This window comes from Hippichthys cyanospilos, chromosome 6, assembly GCF_059441005.1.
Source record: "Hippichthys cyanospilos isolate Australia breed blue-spotted pipefish chromosome 6, RoL_Hcya_1.0, whole genome shotgun sequence".
Classification (NCBI taxonomy): Eukaryota; Metazoa; Chordata; class Actinopteri; order Syngnathiformes; family Syngnathidae; genus Hippichthys; species Hippichthys cyanospilos.
Genome location: NC_142374.1, coordinates 24659700 through 24674749, shown reverse-complemented (window position 1 = coordinate 24674749; position 15050 = coordinate 24659700). Strand labels below are relative to the sequence as shown.

The following is a 15050-nucleotide window of genomic DNA, read 5'->3' as shown; positions in this document are numbered from 1 at the left end:
ATTTAGTACCAATTTATTTTGAGAGACCAGATATTAAATCTGAGGTACTTGGAACTGTCAACGAGACCCTTGGAACTTTGACTTATTATTATTAGTGATGAAAAAAAGCTTCAGGAATATATATAATAAAATAAGGTCGTCTTGTTAGCAAACTCGATTGATTGTTGTCGGCTGTGGCGCTAGCAGTATCAGACTGCATTGCCCACACTGCCCTTGCGTTTTCCCACACGGCCTTGTTTTCAACATGGACGCCCAACGAGCCGCCGAGCACGTCGCCAGCGACGCCCGAGTCGGCCATCGGTTGAGGGGCGGAAGCCAAGCGCGACGTCCGCCCGTTGAGGGGGACGACAGTTTTCGACTCGTGGCGTTTTGTTTGTTGGCCGTTGCAAACTGAGAAATGCGTCGGGCGATACGAAAAACGACGCGGAATGGCGCCTGCCAGGGGCCCCGGAACGTGTATGGCAATAATATTTCCGCCCTGCGTGCGGATGAACAGCGAAACACGTAGACGCTGCCTTGTGGTCGAATTGGACGTCGACGGCGACGCCATTTTGAATGTGGAAAAGTGAAAAACATTGCTCCTGTTTGGGTTGGGAAACTACCAGTACTGTGTTTTGATAAGAATAAAACTGGGTAGATTTTGTTTAAAATGTTAATGACAAATATACTTTCATCATAATATGTTCTGCTCCCCTACTGATCTAGGCATGGCGGATGACTTATTACTATTACTCTTTAGTACACTCAGTTTTCACCTAAAAGCCTTACAGATAAAGTAGCCATCTTAAGGTTTTTTTTACTTATATTTCAAAACAAAAACATGACAGTCATGATTCAATTACAAAAACAAGATATTAAACGACAAAAAACTAAACATATACAAACACATGCTGCACAAAACAATCACGCGTTGACTTTACTAATGCATACAAGTTGTAGATAAAGATTAACAAAAACTGTTACAAAAAGCGTTACATTCTACTTGACTACCCAAAGCTGACGCGCATATTCGCCTCCTCCAATATGGCTGACACGCAGACGTATCACAGCAACGTACCAACCTGCTGACTGAAGCGTTACGTTTAGGCCTCTATAAGAGGGACGTTAATTTTGTCCAATGAGAAACACCCTTTCAAGTTTAGACCAGTCAGAATACCGGTAAATACTGCGAAGGCGGGTCTTTGTCGGTCGCATCATATTTTCATACACGTTCCGGGTGTCGAGTGTTTCCTGCACTGGTGCATGGTGGTCGAACAGGAGGAATTGTTGGAAATTTTTCCCAAGGTTCGTATATAAATTGGTTTTTACCCAGTGTGCAGTATTCCCAGAGCCGTCACCCCGCCGGAGAGTGTGGCCGGCCGCGGCCGGCGCTCGTAAAACGGACGGAGAATCTGTTTGTTTCTCGCTTCGCCGACAAAGATTGACAAGCCGTTGGCGGGCGGAAAATGCTTATGTTATCATTAATGAGCCCGTCTTGTTCACTTAAAGCGAGGAAGCGGCGGCTCGGCTGCTAACTGTCGTTAGCGCAATTTTTAGCAATTGATCCAGCCCGCCAACCAACCCGCCAGGGCGGAATTGAACGCACGCGACGGTCGGGAATTCCTGACAATGTTCACCTTAGATGATGAAGGCGTGCAAAGTGGTGACAGCGGTTAGCCGCCGCAGTTAGCATCTATGCTAACTCGTCGATAAAAGTGCGCTTTTTAGGCCACCTCGGGCCTGACAACTGTTGAATAAAAGCCATTGCGTCACTAGATTTCACGATGTGCGTTTGTTGAGGTGTTCTCCCCCTATGTCCACGTGCAAATGTGTAACATCAAAAGCACAATAAATCCTTCGGAAATTGCAAACCTTCAAGATGCTGACCTTTAAAACGGTTCAAGCAAGTTTTTGAAAGATGACCCGCATCTATATTCGCCGAGTTCCGTCCCAAAGTTGTAATGAAGTAATTCAACTCAAACAGTTGTTTATGAACTATTAACTAAAATTTGGATGATTCGAGATTACGGGTGTCAAACTCAAGGCCCGGGGGCCAAGTCCTGCAAGTCTATAAATTGTATTGCTTACTTTACAAAACAAGATTAAACAAAAATAAAGTGGTTCTGTATATTAAAATAAACAGATTGAGATACATTTTCATTTCACGGGAAATTGCAGTACCAAAATATATAAAAACCGGGTACACAATTGAAAAAGAGAAATAGTTCTCAGTACATTTATGACAAGATATGATAAACTTAATTTTAAATGAGAAGCTACAAAAATTGAGATTGTGGGCAAAACATGAAACCTGTGCCGGGTTGTTAATCTGTAAACCTGCGATGGCCACGTTACCGAACCCAAAATGTAATTTGACTGCGTATACCCTGAAGCCCTATTTATTGCGGGGATATGTTCCAGACCCACCCATAATATGTGAAAATCAAATATTTAAATTTGAAATACACTTAAAACTTATAAAAACAAAATGGAAACAAACGGCGGCAAGTCCGAATGACGTCGTCGTTTGTGAGGGCTCTTGAACCTCCGGATTTCACAACAATACACACAAATAGACAATTCTTTTAAAGGAACCACAAAAAAAGTGGGAATAGAAAGCCAAGGCATCAGCGATGTTTACGTCATGTTGCCAGAGCAACCTTTTCCACTTTATGTGTCGTGCCCCTTTGTACGTTCACGATGATCACGTGACGGCGCCGACTGACCAGTGATGGGCATATTTCTGTTTTTGTCTCACTGGCCTGCGCTTGCGCCGTGGCAGCGGCTCAAGCATGCTCTTGGCGCAGCTCAACCGGGACTCCCAGGGAATGACGGAGTTTCAGGACGCCGACGGGCAGCCCGTCACGCTCTGCTTGACCGAGGCGGTGACGGTGGCAGGTGAGCTTCTCGGAACAGAACTTTCTGTAAACCCTTTTTTTGCTCCCATTCCTGGTACAAAACGCACATTTGAAAGACAAAATACCGGACACGGTAGATGAGATGTTTATACATGAGATTTAGGCTGAACTAAAAAAAAAAAAAAGAGAAAAAAAGATGAACAAAAAAATACTCAATTTCCTAGGAGCAATGTGACAAGTTGAAAGGGGTCGAAACATATTTCTACAGTGTAATATGTGCATATAAACTGTTTGGCACAGTGGTGATTTTAATTTATTATTAAAGGGGCCTTAATATTTAAATACCATACAAAAATACAACACTTGTTTTTAAGACGCTCCCTTAATTTTGGGGTCAAATTCTGCTATTTTCTATTAGCCTCATCTATTGTTAAGATAACGACCAGTAACATCGCTTTCGCGAGACGTCAGCGTCAAGTTTTTCCTCCGGATTTCAAAGTTGCGTTCTGTGAGCAGACGGCGATCAGATGGACGCCATGGACACGGTGAGCCTGCAGGCCGTCACCCTGGTGGACGGCTCCACCGCCTACATCCAGCGCGACGCCAAGCCGGCCTTCTCCGACGCGCAAATCATGGACGGCCAGGTGATCCAGTTGGAGGACGGGTCGGCCGCCTACGTCCAGCACGTGACCGTGCCCAAAGCAGGTGCCCGCCTCGGCGCCGCCGGTACGCGCGTGGCGTATTGCTGAAACATGGAGCGTCGGCGACTCTTCCAGGAGGAGACGGTTTGCAGCTCGAAGACGGGCAAGCCGTGCAACTTGAGGATGGAACGACAGCCTTCATACACACGCCCAAAGGTACGCGCGCGTGCAACTCCATTTCGATGGGTAAAGTCTCGTCCAACCGTCTCCCGGAAGTGAGCGGCATCCCCAAAATTGTTTTTGCGGCGTACCAGAGGCCTACGAGCAAGGCGGGCTGCAGGAGGTGCAGCTGGAGGACGGCAGCACGGCGTACATCCAGCACACGGTGCACATGCCGCAGCCCAGCACCATCCTGGCCATCCAGGCCGACGGCACCATCGCCGACCTGCAGGCCGAGGCCGCCGCCATCGACCCCGACACCATCAGCGTGCTGGAGCAGTACACCGCCAAGGTGACCGCGGCAAAAATATTTTTCGCTTCAGGAGAAAATCGAGTTGTGCGTACTCTGCTAACATCTGCGGCACACCAGGAACATAAAGCCTGCAGTTAACGTTGAGGTTCCAACTGACCCATTTGAATGTTAAATTCATGTTGGATTAAGGTTATTTTTTTTTCCCTTTTTGCTCGAAGAATGCTGCTTGGCTAATTGTCTATAACCAACACAGCCGATAAAAATGGCATCCGCACACATTGTAAGTGCGTTTTAAAATAAACTAAGCATGGGTCAAAACGACGCACAAATATTAATGCTATTCCAGGGTTATCTAGCTGTTGTAGTACCAAGACTGACCTGTGGGAAGCGGCATTGGGCCTCATAGCGTCCCCCATCTGCGGGAAAATAATAACTAAACTGAAAAAAACTGGTGGTGGTTGTGGAAAAAACTTTGGAGATGCTAGTTACATAACGTAAGATTAGCACGGTGGGTACGTTGTTAGCACATTGGTGGTGACCACACGCAAAAGTTTGGAATCCTAGGTCATTTCTATGTTTACCATTTCCTGATCTCAACTGTTTTATTACAAGTAACCGAATGGATTCTGAATGGGCTCAGATCTTGGAAAAAAGAAGGATTCTAAAATCGGATTGGATAATGTCATCTTTATTCTAGTATTTTGATATGGAGCAAAGTTTTAGTTTGTGTTCAAAATATTTCTGGGGAGCTAACCTGTGATGATAAATTTTCCACTGTATAATTTACAATGGACTGTAGTCTGTTGCTATGCGTGCTCATGGATTAACCGGCAGGCTTTATTTCCGCTCAGGTGGAAAACATCGAGAACCCTTTGGTTCCCTTCGGTAGGGTGGAGGCCGACAACGGCGTGCATATGCGGGTAGGAAAGATTATCATTCTTTTCCATTAACGCTATCTGTTCAGGAAGTCACGGTGTTTGGCGTTTGTTTTTTTCGTTGCCAGATTGTGTTACAGGGCCAGGAGAACAGGAGGGTGGCCAACGTGGGCGATAAGTCATATCGCTGTGAGCACAAAGACTGCGGAAAGTTGTACACCACGGCACACCATCTCAAGGCGAGTCTTTTCTGTCAATATTTACAGTGCTACCTTGAATTATGAACGCTCCAGGTGTGACATTTTACTCACACCGAGCTCTATAAACACGCGCGTGCCTGTGTATTGATGCAGGTGCACGAGCGCTCTCACACCGGAGACAAGCCGTACATGTGCGACTATCCGGGATGCGGGAAGAAGTTTGCAACAGGTACGCTTTCTCATATAGCTTGTAGTTTTTTTAGGAATGCTTCAGACCTATACAAGTACAACTAGGCACACCTAAGGACTATTAAGTAGGTCCAACTCGCCTGCCATGCATGTTTTTCACAGACAGATATGTAGGACAAAGATCTTTTCCATTCATGTCACTCATATCAAACAGGTCCAAAAAAATGCCATTTAGTGATTTTCAGAGGTGACTTGAGTCAACTCTGCAAGTACTAGTGATAGCGTGAACTGAACTGCACCGCACCTTCATGAATATCCTCTATGAGACTTTGGGGGAAAAAAAATCCCGTAATCTAATGCTTGGATGGTAGGACGGATGGACGGCCTTTATTAAAATATGAATGTGATGTTTGTTTTGTTTTTTGTCAAGGTTATGGACTGAAGAGTCACTCGCGCACGCACACCGGCGAGAAGCCCTATCGATGTCAGGAGCTCAACTGCCTCAAGTCCTTCAAAACCTCGGGAGACCTTCAGAAGCACACGCGCACGCACACAGGTGGGCGACCTCCGCCTCGCCGCCCGTGTGTCGTAATTGACACAAACATCATCGCGGCCAGATACAGGAAAGTCAATAAGCGCTCCGGAGCCGTGTCCTTTTTTCTGCTATCTGTTTTTTTTTTTTTTTTTTCTTGTCACTCCTAAGCAAGTCCGTTAGGTCTGTCTCCGCTTTTGCGACGTTGCAGGAGAGAAGCCGTTCAAGTGTCCCATAGAGGGCTGCGGCCGCTCCTTCACCACCTCCAACATCCGCAAAGTACACATCCGTACACACACGGGCGAGCGACCGTACTACTGCTCGGAACCCAACTGCGGCCGCTCCTTCGCCAGCGCCACCAACTACAAGAACCACATGAGGATCCACACCGGTAACTTGCTCTCAGCTGCAACGCTATCGTTCAGGCCCGTCGCAACCTTGAGCCGGCTAGAACCGGCTCACTCAGTGTTTTCCACCGAGGTTATTTACAAGCATTTGTTTACACTTTTTTTTTTTTCCAAAATTTAAAAAACTTTAGAGCGGGGGTGGGACGTGGATGAATAGAACATAATTATGTTAAATAAATGTGTAGTCATCACTTTTAAAGGATGGCTGTGTCAACATTCCACCCCCCCCCCCCCCCATTTATGCCCGGTACAGGGGAGAAGCCCTACGTGTGCACCGTGCCCGGATGCGAGAAGCGCTTCACCGAGTACTCCAGCCTCTACAAGCACCACGTGGTGCACACGCCGTGCAAGCCGTACATCTGCAACCACTGCGGCAAGACCTACAAGCAGATCTCCACGCTGGCCATGCACAAGCGCACCGCCCACAACGACACGGAGCCCATCGAGGAGGAGCAGGAGGCCTACTTTGAGCCGCCCACAGGTGAGCCGGCGCCATTGCTCGCGCACGGCCGACACGCCCGAAATCCCCTTCGTCCCGTCGGCAGACGCCATCGACGACCCCAACGTGAGCTACTCGGCGCCGGTGGAGGCGGAAGACGCGGCCTCCGAGCGCGTGGCCGTGGAGGGCGCCGAGGTGGTCGCCCAGCAGCACGTCGCCTTGGTGACGCAGCCGGACGGGACGCAACAGCAGGTATGATGCGCTCACGCGCAGATTATGTACGACATCGACGGGAAAGGTTTTTAACTCGTTCGTTTTAAATCCCGCCTCGTTCTCTCCCATCGGCAGGTTAGCATCTCCGAAGCGGATTTACAAGCCATGGGCGGCACCATCACCATGGTGACGCAAGAAGGCACCACCATCACCATCCCAGCCCATGAGCTGGCCACGCAGGGCGCTCAGGTAAAAACAAAATCCAAACATCGTGAAGTCCGCTCGAAGAGCCGTCCCACCGCTGAGCTCCATTGTGCCTTTTTGTCTCCCCCAGCTGGCCATCATGACACCCGGCATGACTTCCTTCGAAAGTGTAGAGGAAGCCACTTACACCCAGGAGCAAGAAGACGTTCACCCGGTCACTTTACTGGCCACGTCTAATGGCACTCACATCGCCGTGCAGGTTGGTACTCGCCGAAATCATCTGAGGGATGTGTGCAACAGAGATGAACCTAGCAAGAAAAAAAAATCCCATATTTGAGATCTTTCCAGATCCAGCACGAATTAGAAACCACCGTGATAATGAAATCAACAAAAAGAAATGTTTTGTTAACAGCTCCAGCTAGTGGATGCATAACGCAAGCCCGCCCACCACTGTAGCATCTATGCTCCTTATAATGTGTTGCGCCTTATTTATGAAAACACTTTTAGAATAAGCAATTCATTGAAGGTGCGGTTTATAGCGCAGAAAATCGGGTACATGAAAGTATGACCATGCAAAGGGCTTTGAAAGATCATGGTTTTTTGTGCGGATTTTTGTCACAGAAATTAGCAATATCAATGCAATGTTTTGGTTTTACTGTACTTCTAAATTCTTGTCTTATTTTCACGCGCAGCTTAGCGATCAGCCGTCTTTGGAGGAAGCCATCCGGATAGCCTCGAGGATTCAACAAGGGGAGTCGCCCGGCCTGGACGATTGATGTCGGCTGGGACTCAACATCAAGTCGGACTTGAAAAACAAACAAACAAAAAAAAAATCAAGTAAATGCAAGCTCGCAAGTCTTCCTTCAAAATTGTTTGCTCTCCCTCCCAGCGCCACATGCAAGTCAACGTTTGTTTGTAAGTGTACATAGGCTTTTGATAACTGGACTATTTTGTCTTAACCAAACAGATGATATGGAAATGGATGTGGGGGTGCTTTATCATGCGCACGCGCATTGCAGGGTACAGCATATGCTATTTCTAATTTTAACAGAAAAAAAAAGTATCAAGCGTTTGATTTATTGACTGGTAAATATTCACACATTCAGTTCATTCACATTCATTCAGTTCTTGACTCGCTCAGTTAACAGCTATACTCAAAAATTCAAGCCAAAGTGCTTTTTATTTATAGTATTTTTGTTTTTTGTAAATCTTTCACGAAGTAAAACAAACATGAAAAAACAAACAAGCTAGTGTTACCTAGTTAAAACAATAAATATATAAAATCTATTTTTTTTTCATCTGGTCCAACTTATGTGGAAAAATATCAAGAAAAATAGCAAGGTAGCCTTCCAGTATATATAGAGTCATAAATGAAACTCCATGTGCTAGTTTTTTTTTTTAATAAATAAAATTGCTATATTTTTGACCGATCTGGCTTAAAAGGAAAAATGATTGCTTGAAAATAGCAAGGTAAACGTGCAATAGTAAATCCGCGAGTGACCCACATCAACCGAACCGCGATGTAGCGAAGGAACGCTACATAAGAGCTGCAACGCACGTCTACCTTGAATCAATGATAAATCCAATGGAATATTTACGTTTACAATTTTATTCGAATGTACTGTGAGTTCAACAACGTCGTCTGTTTACGGTTTACTTATAAAAATATTAGCAAAATAAAGTCAGTTAACAGGCTCGAATTAGCTGCTCTATGACGTAACCCTCCGGCTTCTTTCATGCGGAACGCCCCTTTTTCAGATTTCCAAACCGCGCTCTGATTGGTTACCCGGCGTCACATGACTAACGGTCGCGGGAAGTACGTTAGCATACGCGTGACGAGACGAGCAGTGGAATGGATTCTTGAAACTACGTGATTTTCTTCGGAATTTCCAAACCAAAACTGCCGGCGTTTGTGGACGCTTGGTTATTGCCGAGGGACGGCGGGAGGTACCCGACTCAAGCGGGTAGTTGAATCGGACCCCGGGATTTTTTTTTTCCGCCGTACAGGGTCGACCACCTGGTCAACGTGGTGGGCTGGCGGTAAAAGAAAACATAGCCTTTTCTGGGCTAGCATACTTTGCTAAAACGTTTATTTTTTTTATAACGTTTTTGCTTCTTTACGTTCGTGGCTGGAATACCTTCGCTCAAGGTAGTTTTGGGGGGCGGAGGGGGAAGGGAGCTTGTTCGTTTTTGACGAAAGTTCGAAACCAGCGTCAAAATAACTTTGCTAGCATGTCGAGCTACGGTAGCCATTGGCAGGACTCGCCCAAATCACGCCGCGTGTGCCAGAGGCTTCATTTCACGGCGAGCGACAGCGAAGACGACGCGGAGGACGTCAATGAGTCCGGCTTCAACGAGTCCGACTCCCCGACGTCGATGCGGGCGGCCGAAGGCGGGAGCGACGGAAGCCCCGCAAGCCCCGCAAGCCCCGAGCTGAGGCGGTCGTTCGGCGACGAGATGTGGTCCGAGGAGGGCTTCGGCTCCCCGTCGCAGCTGGCGTCACCGAGCTCGGAGCTCTTCGCCGTCTGCACGCCGTCCCCGAGGAAGGCGTGCGGCTTGTCCGCCGCCTCGCCGGTACGCAGCGAGGACGGATCCGGATCGCCCATCCCCGCGTGTCCCGACTCCCCTCCGCACAAAACGTTGAGAAAACTGCGGCTTTTCGACACGCCGCACACGCCCAAGGTAAGAAGAAATGCGTTTAACTCCGCACTTTGTCCATTTCAATTTTTGCTGCGTCAGCTACCGACCCAGTGACCCACTTGACGAAAGTGCTGTTGCGTAATCATGTACAGTACCTCCACTGTAATGACGAAATGCCGCATAGTCATACTCAATGACTCTACAGTTTTTTTTATTACATTTTCTCATCAACCAAATAAGTTACTTTTATTTATTTTTCATCCACACAAGTAGCGCTGTGCATTATAGAGCATTATATCGTGATTTTTTTTTTCGCCTGAAAGTGCATGAAGCCTGTGACCTCGTTTTCCTTTATTCATTTTTGAAACACAAACCCCACCCCTAAAGAGAAAACACCTTAAAATAAGTAAAATGACAACAAAATAAGTAAAAAGAAAACTGAAGACGAAAATAAATGCCAATCATAGTACAATCCAAGCAGGCTTGTTTTTGTCTGCAATCAAAATAAAGGCTTTTACTTTGAAAATCATTATCAGCATTTATGCCTGTTTTCTGACATGTAATAGACCAAATCGGTCATTGAATTATATGTTCTTGTTTTTTTTTAACTGTCAATTGAAGAAAAATGTATTCTTTTAAAGGTACATTAGTGGCGACCAACCAATATGCGCCTTTTCCGTTCAGGTTCCAGTTAAACGAATTTCATCAATGCTGTCTAATTTATTTGACGGTGAAAATTAAAAAACTGAAATATTTGAATTTCACCCATCTTTGGGAAAAAAAAAACAAAAGGTGCAGCATTGTCTTTGTCATCAGAATCTGTCAACAGAAGTTAGGAATTGATTAAATATCCGCCATCAGATTTTTTTTTCTCTCCAAAGTAGGGCCAGTGTGACAATTGATTTTGTCAAAATGGTGACTATAGGCACCAATAAATCGTCCTTGGTTTTTATTGACATCAAAGGGCTTCCAGGTTTGCTCATCTGCTTTTTGAAAGAAAACTACATTTCCCTTTGTTGTTGTTTTTTTTTAGTTGAATACGGAACTAAAAGACTTGTGTTTGCATTGCAGAGCCTCCTATCCCGCGTCAGGGGTTCCGGCGGGAAGGCTTCCCTTTTCAAAATGGCCGAAGCGCCGTCGGACAACGACAGCGGCAGGCGACGTCGCACGCCCCCGGTCAACTTCAACCCCTTCACGCCCGACTCCTTGCTCATCCAGTCGGCCACGCAGCTAAGGAGCAACAGGAAGAGGCCTCACCGCAACGTGTGCGTTACGCTCTTCCTTACCTTTCTATTCACATCTTTGCTATGCTAGTAATAACTCCCTCAGGAATGGTATTGGATGCTCTGAGTGGTTTTACCATGACCAACCAGAAATTACTTTAGTATTTTTCTCACTACAAGGGTTAGGCTTCTATGAACGGCCTGTTTGAAAAGATTTTTCATATCTTGGACACACAGCATTATAAGGCGCATAGAATAAAAGTTATTGTATTGGCTGGGGTTGCGTTATGCAGCCACTAGATGGAGCTGCACTAAGGGAGTGTCAACGAAACAATAAGTCAGTAAAACTTTTCAATCCCAAATGAAGAATAAAGATCATTGGTTGAAAGTACTGAAGAATGAGGGGAAAATATCTCTTCATTACAGTAAAAGACCGCTTTGATTAGATTTTTAATAAAATTGCATTCAAAAACCTTAAAACTGAACAGAAAATAAGGTGTATAGAACAATAGAAAATAGCTGTTGTTTCATAATAGCTTAAGGACAGTGGTATATTGAATAGGTAAGAGTTTCATTTAAAAAATATATTTTGGGGGGGGGGGGCGTGGCCTTCCCGATACCAGCCTTATTTTAAGGTCTCAATACTTGAAACTTGAGTAGAAACCGGTATCAGAAACCCGCTTGTTGCCTGTTTACGATCAAGATTTACAAATTCGAAGAATAGAAATGTGCCTTTTCTTTCAGTTTTGAGGAAAATTGCTCTATTTACATATGTATAGGTCTGTATGGAACATCGCTAGTATCAACAGCCGCAATGGGAGACATTACCGGTATCAGCCATTCTGGATTAGTTTTACGATTAAAAGGCGAGGGGTTTCCTCAAATTTATTTGAACATGAAAAAAACAGGTCATTACACACCGGGTCACTGACCTTTAACCTTCGAGCTGGGAACTAAGACCTCGCGCTTGCCTGTCGACTTTGCCGTTTGCCAGTGAACACAGCCGGGGCCCCTCCCCCGCCACGCTCCGCTCGCCTCACAATTTCCTTTGAAGCCACTAAAGGGTTTTCTTGTCATTGCGCTAGATTAGCGAGGGAGCTTTATGTTTTGTGATTAACAGTGATGTTGGCCTTGTTTCGGACAGTATTTTGGGAGAAAAAAAATGCATCTTATATTTGGGGATTTACGGTAACTCATCGGTCGCTCCAGTCGGAAGAGTTCCCGTTTTGCCAACGCATGCTAACGTGACTGTTTTTCTCCACGCAGCTCCAGCGGTGAAGCCATGGAGTCGAGCGACCTTGAGGACGAAGAGGAAATCCTGCCGCCATCCAAGGTAAAAAAAAAAATAATAATAATTTTTGATGTCATGGCGTCTGTTTTAAGTGGACGGCCGTGTCAATGAATTGCTTAACGGAATGTTCTTCTGTCCCAGAGGGTGACCATGATGGAGAGCAACATGATGTCGCGCTACGCCTCCGAGTTCCTGGAGCTGGAGAAGATCGGCTGCGGCCAGTTCGGCGCCGTCTACAAATGCGTGAAGCGACTGGACGGCTGCCTCTACGCCATCAAGCGCTCCAAGAAGCCCCTGGCCGGATCGGTGGACGAGTGAGTGCGGCCTTTCGGTCCCCCCCCCCAAAAAAAGTCTCCCGAAACGCCGTGGTCACCGTTTCCCTCTGCGCAGGCAAATCGCTCTCCGCGAGGTGTACGCCCACGCCGTGCTGGGCCAGCACCGCCACGTGGTGCGCTACTACTCGGCCTGGGCGGAAGAAGGCCACATGCTGATCCAGAACGAGTACTGCAACGGCGGCACGCTGTCGGACGTGATCGCCGACAACGCCCGGGGCGGCGCCCGCCTCTCGGAGCCGGAGCTCAAGGACCTGCTCCTCCAGGTGGCCCGCGGACTCAAGTACATCCACTCCATGGCGCTGGTCCACATGGACATCAAGCCCAGTCAGTTGGACGCAGGATTCCATCTTTATTTTGGGTTGGATTATTCTTCGCGTGTTTTTATTTTGACCTTTGATTTCCTTCAAGGCAACATTTTTATATCGCGAAAGTCCGTGGGCAGCTGCGACGAGGGCGACGACGAGGACGGCCTCAACACCAGCGTGGTCTACAAAATAGGTTGGATTCACATTTTTACATGTTGTTTGAGTGTGTTTGAGGTTGAAAAAAAGTATTTCTCAGTGAGCCGGTTGCTGGTATAAATGATTAGACGCCGATTTTTGTCATTTACATACAAATTAGTGTCAGCGTGCAGCATTTAGATCCTTACTTCTATGTTTGCAGGCGATCTAGGTCATGTGACCCGGGCCAACAATCATCAAGTGGAAGAAGGCGACAGCAGATATTTGGCCAATGAAGTCCTTCAGGAGGTTGGTCATCAAAACCGAAAGAAAAAAACCGGCGCCTTTCCTTTTTTGTTTGAGCAAACCGTGAGCGCGTTCCGGCGCTCTTCCCCAGGACTGCAGCCACCTGGCCAAGGCCGACATCTTCGCGCTGGCCCTGACGGTGGTCAGCGCGGCGGGGGCGGAGCCCCTGCCCCGCAACGGCGACGCTTGGCACGAGATCCGACAGGGGAAACTGCCCGCCGTGCCCCAGCCGCTCTCGCCGCAGTTTCTCGCCCTCCTCACGGTCTGTGGCGCCGTTATTCCGCCGCCGTGGTCAAACTCATAACTGCGCGTGCAACTTATGCTTTTGTAGGCGACGTTAACAACGTGCAATTATGAATACAGTCAATAAATGACATTTCTACCTATACTATAATAATATAATGGGGCACTTTTCGTTTACATTCATTCGACTGCTTATGAGAAGTCATCAAACGGCAACTCGTTGAGCGTTGCTAGCGCTGCTAGTCGCTAAAATTGGAGCTTGCACTTAGAGGACAAGCATCATATGATGCGTTGTCAGGGTGACGGTCGCTATTTTTGAGCATCCTTAATCAGAATAAATACCTAGCATATTTTCCGCACTCTCTGTGCACCACATTACAAGGCACATAGAATAGAAGCCACAATAGTGGCGAGGTATAAATTACTTCAAAATAGGAGCATATACAGAATATCAAAATTTCAAACAAGGTGCTATAGAAATTTGAAAACGTTTCTAACTGAAATGCAGTGGTAAAAATTGAAGAAGAGCGCGTTACTAACTTTGCAGCTGATGATCGACCCCGACCCCACCCGCCGCCCCTCCGCCACCGACCTCATCCGCCACCCGGTGCTGCTGACCACCACCAAGAGTAGCGCCCACCAGCTGAGAGCGGAGAACAACGCCCTCAAGTGCAAGAACGCCATCTTGGAAAGGTGAGCGCTCGCTTCTGTATCGATACGACCCGAAATTGTCTTGGCTGAATTGTTTCCGAACGAGTGCGACTCTAAACTGTGTAGAGTTTACGAAACGTAAACTTGCAAACTCTGGTTGGCGTGACTTTGACCTCGCCAGACTTCTTTGCGTGAATGTGGATTGGTGGACCCGATCCTTTGGATTTGAGATGAATATGCAAATTAAGACGACGCGGCGTAAGCTCCCCAAAACGACGCCATTTGCCAAGAAATGGCCCACAAAAGCATCGTTTCAGCGTCACGACAAATGCGCATACGTTATCCGCAAGATTGAAGCCTGACGAGTTCGGTCTGGAGTTCGATTGGGCCGTCCTAGTCTCCGTAAGCACACCGTTTGCCACGTAACTTCTGGAACACATTTTTGCACTCAGGGAGCTGCAGAAGGCTCAGCTGGCCCGAGCCTCCAACGGCGAGAAGCCCAACGGCAGCACAAGCACGTCCAGGCTCATCGGCAAAATGATGAGCCGATCCGTCAGCCTCAACATCTTCTGAATCGTTTTCTTTTTTTCTTGTACATATGTTTGAAAGAGACGTTCCTATTTGTTCTGTCTTCACGTTGTCATGCCCCACTTGTACAAAGTTATTTAATAAAGTCCTTCTATAATACACTTTTTTGTCACTTTTGTTCAAAATGTGTGACTTGTCTTTTAAACACTTTTGTTTGGATTGATAGTGATTTTTTGGGGGGTTAGGGTTATAAGATGGAAACACGCAGCTGTCAGCAGCACCCACTCAAAAAAAAGTGCAGCACTTGAATTTTAAGGCTGACTGCGGCATTTCGGATTCAAGGACACTCAACGTCTTTGTGTGCTAAACGCAGTTTTAGCTATG

General features: G+C 46.8%; 2 protein-coding genes across 2 annotated transcripts; both read left to right on the top strand.

Annotated features, from left to right (window-relative positions):
* The first annotated feature begins 1186 nt into the window (after window positions 1–1186).
* znf143b (zinc finger protein 143b) lies at window positions 1187–8072 on the top strand. Its single transcript, XM_088417111.1, has 15 exons — window positions 1187–1284; window positions 2762–2877; window positions 3354–3542; window positions 3614–3694; window positions 3793–3989; window positions 4802–4870; window positions 4954–5064; window positions 5179–5254; window positions 5645–5770; window positions 5958–6137; window positions 6407–6634; window positions 6699–6844; window positions 6941–7054; window positions 7140–7268; window positions 7702–8072. Exons 2-15 carry the CDS (start codon window positions 2772–2774, stop codon window positions 7783–7785), a joined length of 1836 nt encoding a protein of 611 aa, XP_088273237.1. The 5' UTR covers window positions 1187–1284; window positions 2762–2771; the 3' UTR covers window positions 7786–8072.
* Window positions 8073–8815: 743 nt separating this feature from the next.
* Window positions 8816–14827, top strand: wee1 (WEE1 G2 checkpoint kinase). The gene is made up of 10 exons (XM_088417113.1): window positions 8816–9691; window positions 10721–10914; window positions 12139–12205; window positions 12305–12477; window positions 12554–12822; window positions 12907–12996; window positions 13162–13247; window positions 13336–13506; window positions 14035–14180; window positions 14591–14827. Exons 1-10 carry the CDS (start codon window positions 9242–9244, stop codon window positions 14709–14711), a joined length of 1767 nt encoding a protein of 588 aa, XP_088273239.1. The 5' UTR covers window positions 8816–9241; the 3' UTR covers window positions 14712–14827.
* The last annotated feature ends 223 nt before the right edge of the window (window positions 14828–15050 follow it).

Bases quoted from the DNA above. Each gene is read 5' to 3' on its own strand.
- znf143b (XM_088417111.1), top strand. From the start codon at position 2,772: ATGCTCTTGGCGCAGCTCAACCGGGACTCCCAGGGAATGACGGAGTTT. The intron at 4,871-4,953 runs GTAGGAAAGATT...TTTCGTTGCCAG, and splicing joins ACAACGGCGTGCATATGCGG to ATTGTGTTACAGGGCCAGGA. The intron at 7,055-7,139 runs GTAAAAACAAAA...TGTCTCCCCCAG, and splicing joins TGGCCACGCAGGGCGCTCAG to CTGGCCATCATGACACCCGG.
- wee1 (XM_088417113.1), top strand. From the start codon at position 9,242: ATGTCGAGCTACGGTAGCCATTGGCAGGACTCGCCCAAATCACGCCGC. The intron at 12,997-13,161 runs GTTGGATTCACA...CTATGTTTGCAG, and splicing joins CAGCGTGGTCTACAAAATAG to GCGATCTAGGTCATGTGACC. The intron at 13,248-13,335 runs GTTGGTCATCAA...GCTCTTCCCCAG, and splicing joins CCAATGAAGTCCTTCAGGAG to GACTGCAGCCACCTGGCCAA.